This window comes from Hemicordylus capensis, chromosome 4 (genome assembly GCF_027244095.1).
Source record: "Hemicordylus capensis ecotype Gifberg chromosome 4, rHemCap1.1.pri, whole genome shotgun sequence".
In the NCBI taxonomy this organism is placed as follows: Eukaryota; Metazoa; Chordata; class Lepidosauria; order Squamata; family Cordylidae; genus Hemicordylus; species Hemicordylus capensis.
This window is the reverse complement of record NC_069660.1, coordinates 139,249,909-139,262,850: the sequence shown is the minus strand read 5'-3', so window position 1 is coordinate 139,262,850 and position 12,942 is coordinate 139,249,909. Positions and strand designations below refer to the sequence as shown.

Below are 12,942 nucleotides of genomic sequence, written 5' to 3'. Positions count from 1 at the left end.
GAACTACCTCAGGACCAGGATGGTATGTGGCACAAGGAACTGCAGAAGGGAAGGGATTTGGCGAATTGCATGTGGCCACAAATGTGTGAGAAGAAGTTCTTCCACTCACAGAAGGCAGATAAAGCCAGACCTGTGTGCATTCTCCATTTAAGTGTTCGCATACACTTCTGTTCACCCTACTCATGCACTCCATTCACATGCCACAAAGTCACAAACCATTCAGACTCACTCAGTCTAATGGTTGCTTACCATAGTGATTATGCTGCCTCATCCTTGTACTTCTTCTCGCCATCAATTCCATTTATAGCCAAATCGAATGTGCTGTCAGCTTTAAAAACAATTTCTGAGCAGTTGCAGTGTTCCCAAATCTTCCATAACATCTCAGCAGCTGAACTGAAGGATTTCAATATATTGAATCCATCCAATAGCTAAGTCATCCATTTCAATTTAAAAAAATCTATAGCAGTATATTGAAGCCATCCCCTAAGTACAGAACCTTCAAAGATAGCCTGCATTTACTGCAAGTTGGGTGAATTTGTTGTTTTTGCTTTTAAAAATAATTTTGCTGCTTTAAATCATTTGACTTGTGGAGTGGAGGCAACCAACTAAGCAGTGTTTTTCTGCAAATTTCTGAGTGCAGTGCATTAAGCTGATGCCTTGATTTTTGCAAACAGACACTATCAAAATCTAGTATATGGATATGTGCTGGCTCTTGAGGTCAACTCATTAATGACATTGTACTAGCAGATGAGTTTGCCAGGATTTCCTTTAGGCCCCTTTTATCCATTAATGATGATGTGAAATAATTCACTTGTAATTAATTTGTTTCCCCCAAAGTTTGCTGTTCTCCTTTATGCTCACAATGTGGCTCTAATATTGTGGATCAAGACAGGTGTGTCTGGGCTGCCAAATAATTTTGGAAGTTCTATAAGTTAGGACGCGTGGTTATAAGAACACAGAAAAATAAGGGCTGGCTATTCATTGATGCATCAAGATGATTTGAAAAAGCTAGCACAATTTAATCAACACTTAGAGGGCTTCTATATTTCTCCATGTCTACTCAAAACACACATTTCATTGGAGACGATTCATAAATTTACCCGAGAGCCATTAAATGTTGAGTAATCAAATGATGGATAGGTCAAGTAATGTGCTTGTCTGCATGAACCAGCTGTTTATTGGTTATGCTTTTTGGAAATGTCCCACATAACATCTGTATGGCCCTGGTGTAAACCAAGTCTCATCTTCCCAATACTTGAGACTTGTACTTTCTTTCGCCTCCATTTGGGACAAGCACTACCAGTTATTATGGGTGAAAATTAAGCACTGCCAATTATTATGGCTAGAAATTAAGTACACAAGATGTCTGGTTGCTCCACACAAATGCCCAACCACACAGAGGCTTAGTTCTTCCGATCCCCTCCCCCCCCCTTTTTTTTTCTGAAGAGGAAGAATCAAGAAAATTAGATGCCTGTGAATTGGTCATCTGTGTGATCAGGAGCACTCTGTTCATATGCAATATTTTCACAAACCTGAGAATGACCCTGATGATTTTGAACCACTGATCAGTCTTCAAAAACAAATTGTTATGTTCTATGGAGCAGAATGTTGCACTAAAATAGCTTTCTTGATCTTGTACCTATCTAGAACAAGTTCCTCAGATCTGCCATCCTGGTGATAACAGAAGCAGACAAAGCTTCCATTTTCTCTGACTTCAATAATATCTATCTATCTATCTTTTTTTTTTTACTGGTTCAAACTTCAGAACATTGAGGGTACTTATTATGGGCACATCCAGTGTCAGAGTTGGAAAGGCATATTTTGCCCTCATTGCAAAAGCATCACAAGCACAGTGCTTCCATTTCCATTCCACTTAGAATAACATCCTTTCACTTCTATGGGTATATTGAAGGAGAGGTGAAATTGAGTCCTTCGCTACAGCTGAGGATAGGCATTGCCCTCTCTGAACTACATCCCAGATTGCAGCCCATTTCCTTGGTCCCATTATGCTCAATGGGAATCCCTGAGACTGCTCCTCCCAGCCTCTTGTGGAAATATTGGCACCAGTGTTTTCTGGGATAGTGATACAGAAGGAACTTCCATCTATCTCATCAAATATATGCCTGGTGTTCATTCTGTGCAAGGGCCACGTTTCATTAGTAGAGCTCATGCTTTGTAAGCAGAATGATCTTAATTAGATCTTGCTATCTCGAGTTAAAAAAATACTCTAGCAGGTCTTGGAAAGACCTCAGCCTTAACACTTAGAGAAGTCCCTGCCACTCAGAGCAGACAGGACTGAACTAGATGGACCAAAGATCTGACTTGGTGTAAGGCAGCTTTGTATGATAATATGCTTAAAAGGAAAAAAATCACAAGGTCCTTAGTAACAGGTTTTTAGTAAATTATACCATAAATAGGGTGAATACCAGGACTTTCCAAACACGGGCTTGCCTCCCCCCCCCCGTCCTTTTTTATGACTTGAGGAGCACTATTTTTTTCCCCTTTCTTACTTGGAGACTGACAAACCTGTTAAAGTGAAAAGAAATGTGTCCCGCTGCTCCCCACTACCAGGCTAAGCTCCAGGCAAAATACTGTCATTGTGCTAAGTTCACAGAGGAGGTTAAGGAGAATAAGCAGAGTCGGAAAAGGATGCTGCTCAGGGATGCAACTGGAGCCCTTCCCACCCCCAGCTTGGGAAATGTCCCAGTCTGCCTTCAGTAGATCATGATGGTCATTCCATACCTGACTAGAATATATTTCTATCCCAGAATCTCAGCTCAGCCTAATTCACATGACAGTCCCCCAGGCCAGCCAAGTGCTACTGATGCTCCATGTTAATAGAATGGCTTTATGGAAATAGATATTCCTTGCAGTAGGGGAGGGGGGTATTGTAATCCTGTATTGGGCTCTTTGGTTATGAGGTCATCTTTCTGTACATCTTCGCAAAGAGTGTATAACATTCTTTTGTGCTTTTAGAATAGATGCTTCAGGGTCATAGCATGTATTTGGGCAATAGGATGAGAATCATTGTTTCATCTTCGACAAATGATTCATCGATGATACTTTGAAAGATTTAAGAGAAGTCCGCATCACCGCTTTCTCCCCTGTGAACGTGAAAGTTCATGACATCCATCTAAAGTCTCAGTTTGTTTTGTTTTCTTAGAAACAGTTCAGCTGTGAGTGTCTCTCCCCCGCCCGCCCCCCACCCCATGTTAGGCATTCAAAACAGGAGCAAATGCAACTCCTTCTTTCTCTTTTTTTTTGCTTTCTACTGCTTGTTCAGCATAGACTGGCCATCCTCATCAGGACTAAATCTTCTTACTTTTTTCTTTTAGAGACTCAAGAGAATGGTTTCAGGAAATATTGCTGACTATCTAATAATCACAAGATGATGATGATGATGATGATGATGATGATGATTACATTTTACCTCTTCATCCATGATCTCCATGCTGTCATTTTATAGATTGCAAGTCTCTTGGGACAGGAACCTGTCTTCTCATTCTATGTAAAGCATCATGTACATGAATGGTGCTATATGCATAGTAATTTCAATTTTTAAAAGGGAATTCCCAACACCTTCCCATATGTTTCACAGTTCGTTGTTGTTGTGGTGTGTGTGTGTGTGTATTTATATTTGCTTAAGCCCCTTTAGTGTGGCAGCCTGTGCAATGGATACCACATCATTCCTCCTGCTCTACAACCCATTTCAACATGGAAAATAAATAAATGCCAAGTCTTATTCCATGCATGCCACAGCTATCTACCCTAGGTAGAGACCTGTATCTGGCATGAAATATTACCTGTTTCCTTGGGGGAGGCTTCAGGATCTGCCCAAAAGGATTGTCTTTGTGGAACAGAATCCTTCATTTCTCAGAAATCTACTGCCTACCTACCACATAAGCAGTCTGCAAAGTGTTCAGCCTTTGACTGCCTCTTGGCTAAGCTTACCAATATACTACTCTTGTCAGCTGCAATATATCATCCCCTTGCATCTTTCTGTAGCAGATTATGTAGCTTTTCTTTTGCATCCTGGGTCATCTCCTTCTGGATTTGTGAACTTTGAAGTTAAGTCTTGCTTAAACTCAATGTGTACTCTAATAATAAGGAGCTACCTATTTCCAGAGTCAACCATTGCTCTATTTTGCAACTGTATATTGAAAACAGTAAGGAGAGAAAAAGTAGATCCTACGAACTCTGGTGCCTGTACTAGGCACTTTGGTGAGTCAGGGTGGATTCGCACAATTCCTGCCACAAAGTTGTTGTATTTTCCCATAGCTCCCATGAGAAGATTTATGTGGAAGGGAGTTTAAAGCATCCAGCTAAGTGCATTCTTCATGTGGTAGCAAGCTTTGAAAAACATGGGCATGACCCATCCTCATATGGGTCTCGGGTTTACACAGAATTGGTGAGGCCCATGTTTATTCAGTGTCTGTTGCTCATAAATAAAACCCTTCTTCTGATCTAGTTATATGTGAATCCTGCCAAACGAACTGAAAATAAAACTTACCTCATGGAAGAACAAAAGTTATCAATAGCTAATTCTGTGGTGGATGGTGGTCAATAAGCCCAGTGAAAACAGTGCCCAACATCCTAACTGATGAAGTATGAGTGCTACATGAGGGAGCACCAAAGCAGCTGATGGATTTGACTATGGGGAGGGGAAAATTTTGATGACCTCCTCTTTCCCCAGAAGCACTCTGTGCTACCCATAAATATATATCTGGCTGTGCAGCTCTCAAGGACATATTTCCAGGTGATAGAGTGCTTCCAGCAGAACAGGAAATTGGCAAGATCCAGCCACCCCACCCTGCCCCAAATGCCAGTTCTGCATTAGTCTGGAACTTAGCAGCAGCACCAGCACTTTTCATGTAGCACCCACACTTCATTAGTCAAGATGCTGGCCAGTGATCTTAAGCAGACCTAATTTTTTAAGATTGTGACCTTTATAGGAAACTTGTATTCATTTATCACAGAATTTTGATGCAAACAAAATATTGGAGGCCAGTGAGGCAACTGTAGGCATGTTTATAGGGCTGTGGTAGAAAGTATGTAACTATCCAATATTGTAAATGTTTAAAGAATACTGTGCTTATGAGTATGCACCTTGGAAGTTGTATGTATTATTGCCACATTACTACATTTTTTTCAATATGTCTAATTAAAAACCTGGGAGAGGGGAGTGCTGAATAATTGTATCGCAAAGATTAGAACTGTCACCATGCCTTTTTGTATGTGCTTTTGTTTCTTTACATATTATTATTTTTTCTTTTCTAGCTGCGGCAATTAGTTAATATGTGCATCAATCCAGATCCGGAGAAGCGACCAGACATAACCTATGTTTATGATGTAGCAAAACGTATGCATGCACACACTGCAAGCAGCTAAAAGACTCGGCAGCTTATGCAGAGAACAGCAACCTGGAAATATTTAAGTGTTGTTATACAAACATCCTTCTACCTTTTCTGCAATCTATCTGTTGCCTAAAATTTAGTTGTTTGCAATTAGCGTGTTTAACAATTTTTGTCACAGAGTTTATAACTTAAGAATACTTTTTATATAATAAACCTTTTTGTTTTGTTTTTTTTAAACATAGAACGTTTCTGAAAATTGAAAGCAGAACAAAGAAATGGGCAGTCCAGTATTACTTTGAAAAGCTATGCAATTTCACATACGTTATTGTGTGAATGGCAGAATTTTTGATATGGTTTTGATATTTAGTTATACATATCAGATTTGCTTGTTTGTATATGTTATACCTGTCCTACAAGCAAACCTATTGAATCTGTTCCTCAGTTTTTGATCATTTACATAAGTGATGAATCAGCACAATTAGTGAATTTCTTGTTCTTTAGTGAATGTATAGTTGCTTTCCCCCTTCCCCAGAGGCAATTAATTAATAGGACCTTTTAAAATGAATTATATAGTTTACAGTTTTTCTTGTCAAGATAAACGTAGATAGAAACCATTTTATTGGCTGTTGAGCACTAATGCAGCTTCTGAATGTGAAAGAATAACTTTTAGAGAAATGATCCCACAGGGCGGGGGTGGGGGGGACGGGAGAATCCTGGTGACCTGTCATTTTCTTATCCTTGTACATTGTCCTACACCAAAAATTGATTTCAAGGTTTGTATTATGTAGTGCCTTGCCTCTGGAACCTGCTTGATGTGTGCGGGAGAGAATTGTGTCTTTGTACAGTGCCTAGGATTCTGTTTGGATTATTCTCAAAATCTAGAGCTCTCAAAATTGAGTTGCACAAAGCCAAGCATTTCCAAATTTCTTTTATTTCAGTGGAGAGCTAAGCATGTAGAATCAATGGGTCTGGCAAGTGCTTAATTGTGTCTTCCTGTTGTAAATGGGTTCCTTCTATGAGGGCACATTGCTTTGACTGACCCCATCTCTGAGAGATGAGGGCTTAAAGAGATTTGTTTCAAAGACCTACCCTTTTATGTTTCTCTGTACATTTTCCCCCCTTAAAATAAATTATTGGGGTGATTTTTCTCCTCCATAGTATATGTCTGATTTGATGTTAACGTCCAGTTTACTCCAAGTTTGCTTTGTGTTCTGAGCACTTTCATGTAAACTAGCTGCCATGTAGAAACCACCTGAAGTCACACATTCATGACAGCTGCTCCATATGGCAAGCTGCTTGTGTGCTGTGGCTCCCTATGTGGGCTAGTGGCCAACACATGGCTTTCTTTGCAAATCAGCAACAGGAATGTGTTGTGGCTGCATAAAGTGAAACCACCTAGCAATAGACAATCTGCACAGCAGCTGGGAATTGATATGAACTGTGTGTTTTACAGTAGAAACATCTACTTCCTTGTGATTTAAAAAAAAAACTTTAACTTTAAAACCAGTATTTTTCCGTAAAACGTTAGTGCAAGTCTGAGGCTTAAAAAGAGAGCTTTATTTTTTTGCAGCCTCCATTATCTTTTCAAATGAAGACATACTAATACTTTCCTTGTATTTTGAAATGAAATTCTTAATTGTTTGGATAAAGCACTCATGGGTCTGAACCAACATTTGTTGTGACGTGAAAGAGCATTATGTTGTGATTACAAATGTTGGTTGTTAAGAAAGTCTATCTCATAATCTTTGGAGACCATACAGTCTGCAAATGCATGAAGTGTCAAAACCGTCCTTTGGTCCTCAATGTGAATTTTATGGATAGTGTGGCACAGAAAGGTGCAGTATGTACTTGCAAAGCGATAATAAACAAAGACTGCAGTATGTGAAAATAGTAAACCACAGATCTCTTACTAATTCACCATGCAGTCAACATTTTTACTTTTCCTCTGGTTACACTCATTACCATAAGAGCATGCATGGTAAGGTGAATATATTATATACACATGCGCACACACGTGCACGCTGCCCCGATACTCCCACAGCCACTGTTCCATCCATTTGCTGTTGTGCTTTTGTGGGAGCTACATTTGAAGAAGCGCTTCCATTGTGCTGCTTTGCTTAACTTAAAGCTACATATGCAGCATTCTTCCTCAACATTATAAGCTCCCTCAGTAGCTTGAAGGTTAGAAAGGAGAACCATACCCCAGTATCCATACCATCACCTTGTTTACACACAGCAGTGCCAAAAAAGCTGTCCATGTAGCTGATTCCCACTTCTGGCCTCAAACCCATAGGTCTTTAAGGTTAGAAGGGACAATGCAAGTATCACACATGCTACCTCTGCAGCTCAGTATAAGGGCAGAATAGTGTTATGGTGTCTGCTCGCATACTCCTGCCCCCACTGCATTTATGACATGCTCAGTTGGCTGAAAGCAATGGGTTCCTCAGCTGACAATCGGTCATGCTTGCATTACCTTTATAAAAGTGCTGGCTTTAAGAATGTAGACCCTCTCGTGACTAAAGGAGCACCTGAGAGCTGCTTTCATTTGGATGGATTGTTTTGATCTCAGCAGTGTTAGAGATATTCCAAGCATTTGGACCAGCTGAAGATCTGGCTTCAGGCAAGAAGGAAGGTCCAGCAGCTCAGGTCATGATCTGCAGCCAGAAGAGGCCTGCACAACTTGTGACCTATCAAGTCTAATGGTCATTCACTTAAATCAATACAGCTGTGTATGGAGGCTTACTGTCTATTTCAGAATTCCCTTACCTTAGCCAACAAGCAAAATAGGGGTGCATTTGGCTTGGTGAGTCACAGTTGCTCAGGCCTGAGCCAGAGACTTTGCATTGCTGGCTTTGGATCAACCTAACACATGCAGTATGGTAGTTTATTAGGAAAATCATGTATGTTCCTACCCCCTGCCCTGCCCCATGAATGGGACTAAAATTATGCTAATAATTGCTTGGCCCTGTATTACTATTCAGTCATTCCTTTAAGCTATGGGTTGCCTCCCCCCATTAGAACATTTCATAAGATTGGGGGCCAGAAACCGCCGCATTAAATGCAGTAACAGACTTGCATCAGATACTCTTACAAGGTAGCCTTATGAATATGTACTTAGAAGTAAATCTCACTGAGTTCTCTGAGGCTTGCTCCAAAGTAAGCATGTATAGGATTGCAGCTTTTATGCTCACGTCATTGTAAAAATGCATGCTTTTTTTCAGCCAGAAATTGCTTCTAAATGAAAACAGTTTTGTAAAGGCTTGGCAATAATTATGAAGTTATGTTAAGATAATTTATCTGCAAAACAGTTGTCTGTTTACAAATAAAAAAGCATTTTTCTCAGTGTTGCTCATGTAGGGTATATTATGCCAAATGACCAGTTAACTTGATTTCAAAAGTCAACAAAAAGATGGTAGTACAGATATTTCAAATAGAAGTCATTGAAATCAGAAATATTGGCTAAGGTTATGTCAATATTAGGAGAGGAGAGCTGGTCTTGTGGTAGCAAGCATGACTGATTCAGCATGATTCAGCAGTTCTGAATCTGGGGAATCTAGATCTGCTGCCCAGGTTAAAAGTGAGTTGGGACACAAAGAGAGCCATCCTACCCTTTTTTCTCTGAGTCATCTGCAGCACCAGTGTGTGTTAAACTGCTCCTGGGCTGCTTTACCAATGGGTTATGTGGAAAGTGGCCAGGGAGAGGAGAGCTGCTGCAGCACTGAGGGCTGCCTCTCCACTGCTTCCACAATGCATTGTGGATTATGTGGAGACCCCATTCCCCAGTTTCAGCCATGGAGGACACTGCTGCTGTGGCATTGGTGTGGGTGAATGAGCTGTAGAGCCCAAAGGAGGCTCTGGTCATCTGGAAGGCACACGGTAAGAGCATGCCTTTCCTCCAGCCCACTCCCATTTGGTTGGGAGAGCAAACCCTATAGGTTGTATCTTAACCTGGATTTGTGTGAATGGAAGACTTCCATCTGCCACCCTCAGGAATGGATTTTCAGAGGCTCCAAGAGACTGCTATGGGAACGAGGGAGTAGGGAATTCCTCTTTGAGAACTACTTTCCCTGCATGCTAAGGTTAGGATATGGCCCACTATAATGATGACAGCCCTGTCAATAGACCCAGTGAACATTTTGCTCAACCTTTTTGTTTGCCAACCCCGTCCCAGCCAGGACTCAGAAGTGATCATACCTTAGATGCAGAAGTCCTGCTTCACATGTTACAAAGGAAAGCTTGGTGGGGGTGGGGAGATTCAAAAGTTACTAGTGGTAGTACTGCTGCTCTTATGCTACTTTGGTAACACTGAGAGGAAGAAATGCATATATTCAAAAGTGTCAACATGGTAATTTCATGTGCCAGCATCACCGCTCCTTAGGGGAAGGATTCCTTTCTTCAGATCTCAACTTAGCAGCATGGGAGCAGTTACGCCTCTAGTGGTAACATGAATTGGGACAAAGAGTGACTCACTCACACTCTGACTTTCTTTGCATTTGTGTAGAACATGGTTTAGCTCTCAATAGATCTCTTCATGGTCTATGTTCTACAAAATGGGAATATGAGAGAATTCACTGACTTTGTATTTACAAACTTGATGCTGATTCTGTACATGAAAGAAAATGTTCCTAATTACAGTTATCGGCAAATAACCATGGGAAGACTGAGCCATATGATCCTACCCATTCTGTCCGCTTCCTAGCTAAGTAACATGGTGGAAGGTGGAAGAAAGGAGACCGTAAGAAACAGTCTCAGGGAATGTATGGCAAAGTGCTGTAGGAATAGTATTATTTTCACAGGGACTCCTTTCTGTTGAGCTCTAGCTTGGTCCTAATTGGGGATCATACTATGCGATTCCCTTGTGCTCCCTGTTAAAGAGTCAATGGAACTACTTACTTGACTGCTGGGTCATCTAGGGCTAAAATATCCAACCATGTATACTTCTGAATTACTCTTACAGTTTAATAAATGCCTTAACTTTTTCTTCAGCACGAGTGGAAAATACTATCCTGGACTCTACACTGAGTAGATGTTGCTGTTAACATTTACTGTATTTATTAACCAAGCTGTTTGCATTAAGAGTGCTTATTTTTTGAAATGAATATATTACTTGATAGCCAAAATGTGTACAATTTTTGTCAGCTTTATATATCAGTAGTACTGTAATATTTTTGACTTTATGAAATATTTTCTTTTTTGTGCTTCCAACACCCACGCAAGGATTGTACTCTTGTTTGAAAATGTATGTTGTATGATATCGATATAGACATAATTAAATATATTGTAAATTACAACAACCTTTGTGATGTTTTTCTTCAAGATTTGCTTACTAAGATGCACTGAGAAGTGTTAACTAACTAATGGAACAATTTATTTAAAGTTATTAGAAAATTGACTTGCCCTATTAAAAATGCAAGTTCCAACAATAAATGTATTCAAGTGCTTTAACAATAAATTTCTATAACCTCCCCAAGATAGTTGCCGCTGATTCCAAGAACCTAGTCTGTATCCTTTCCTTCTAGTTGCTCAATAATACAATCAGTGTGTTGAAAGGAAAGGAAATGGAGAAACTGCAGAAACATTATTTACATCATAGCAACTGTGCAGCTCATCTACCAATCTTCCTTGTGTATGCAAATCTTACGATATGTTCACATTCTATAGTGAATCTATACAGAGAGCACCAATAGCTATGCAACAAAAACACAACTACATGCCTGCCACTGTGAAACCCATTCTTCTCTTCCCCCTTCCCTTCCCCTCTCCACAATTCCCTAAACAAAGTGAAGGCTGCGAACATTGTAAATTAACAACAAACCTCCAAAATTCAATACTAAGAGAAGCTGAATTCTTCAATGTATAAATTATGCAAATTTCATGGTGACGTTGAAGACATTCTTGGTTTTTCAGTGCCTCCCCACTTTAGAATTGTATTGGCGTGTGTGTGTGTGTGTGTGTGTATATATATATTATTTATTTATTTATTTTGCGTTTTTGTCTGCCTTGAAGCAATTGACCTCAAGGCAGCTTGTAATAAGTATAAAATCAACTACTTAAAAACAATACTAAGATTCAAAGTAAAAGGAACAGCAGAACAGAATAAAATAGGCTGTTCACGAAATGGATTGTGTGTGTTTCGAGCTTGAAACAAAATGTAGATGGACAAAACATTCTGTTGAAACAAATTGGCGCTTGAAATGTTCCAACTCGAAAAGGGGTTGTTTTGTTCTGAGCTTGAAACAGGCCCTTTTCAAAAGAGGTGTTTTGTTTCAACATCAAGGCACTTGAACAGCCTGTTTCCAGTTGAAACATTTTGCATATCCTTAGAATAAAACAAAGAGATTTTGGACATGAGCCCTTTTTTCCTTGGAGCCGGGGAGGGACAGCGGCGGGGGGAGGGGGAGGGAGGCAGGAACGCTCTCTCCTGGCCTCCCCCAAACAATAAGGGCTGAAGCCCTGTTCACTGCGCTCGGAGACAAGCGCTGCAGCGGTGAGCAGCGCAGCAGCAGGGAGGCCAGAGGAAGGATAGCGGGCCTCCGGATATCCCATGAGGAGACATGAGGCAGACGAGGATGATGCTAGGTGTGAAGAGCTGAAGTCGCTGGCACACTTCTGTGTGCAAAGCACAGGCTCTATCCTATACATTTTCCATGGATATAGGAAGCTGCCTTGCACTGAGTCAGGACTTTGGCCAACCTAGGCCGGTACTGTCTGTCCTGACTGGTGGTAGCTCTTGCAGCCTGGTGGCCAGGGGGCAAATCAGAGCTATGGGGCCACTGTCACATGTGCAAAGCATGGGCTGGGTGCAGGATGCCAAAGGTTGTGTCTGCCAGGGTGGTGGCAGTGGATTGGGGCTGGGCAGCATGGCTGCGGCAGCCAGAAGCGGCAAGGGGCAGTCTGCTGCCTGGGAGGAGGAAGTGTGGAGGAAGGGAGAAGAAAGGAAGCCCAGTCCCAGCATGGTGCTTCTTTTCCCATCACGCTCGGATAGAGCTCATGTGTCCCAGCTGCAGGGCACCAGTACCCAGTGAGGAAAGGGAGGTGGCAGTGGGGTGCACCCCAAGCCCTATGGACCCCCTGACCCTCTGGGCCAGGGGGCATTTGTCCCCCCTTGTCCAATAGACCCTATGCCCATGCTTGCAGCTCCTCCTCAACTCTGCAACCTGAGAACCTTGCAGCTAAAAATTGAACCTAGGATCTTAATGCACACTGAGTTCCTTGGATTAATGAAACACACAATGTGAATCATCCTAAAATCTCCTGCCAATCAGCTTCATTGGATGAACCCTGCAATGAAAATGAGGCAAATAAAAATGAGGAAAGGAGAAGTTGCTTGGAGGCTGTTGTTCTTTTTCTTTTGTTCTAGATTGTTGCCAATTTAGCTGAGGCAGGGGAGGGATTAAGGTGCTGACAACCTCCCTAATTTTTAGCCCAAAGAAAATTAGATGTAAAAGAGGGGGCCCAACATTTCTAGAACCGGCCCTGCTTTTAAATGCAATCTTAGTTTTACTAACTAAAACTAGTGAAACTAGCTTTACTATACGTCAGCTTGAACACCTGCTGGATAAATGTGACAGACAATTAAATTTGTTTA

The 12,942-nt window shown here is 41.1% G+C and overlaps 1 protein-coding gene across 7 annotated transcripts in view; it reads left to right on the top strand.

The window, feature by feature from the left end:
- The window catches only part of NEK7 (NIMA related kinase 7), a 115,954-nt gene extending 105,306 nt beyond the window's left edge, over window positions 1-10,648 (top strand). For all 7 annotated transcript variants that reach the window (XM_053245249.1, XM_053245253.1, XM_053245252.1 and 4 more), the window contains one exon: window positions 5,278-10,648. In XM_053245249.1, the coding sequence (XP_053101224.1) occupies window positions 5,278-5,388 (111 nt within the window). In that variant the 3' untranslated portion in view covers window positions 5,389-10,648. The remainder of the gene's footprint in view (window positions 1-5,277) is intronic.
- Window positions 10,649-12,942: the final 2,294 nt, after the last annotated feature.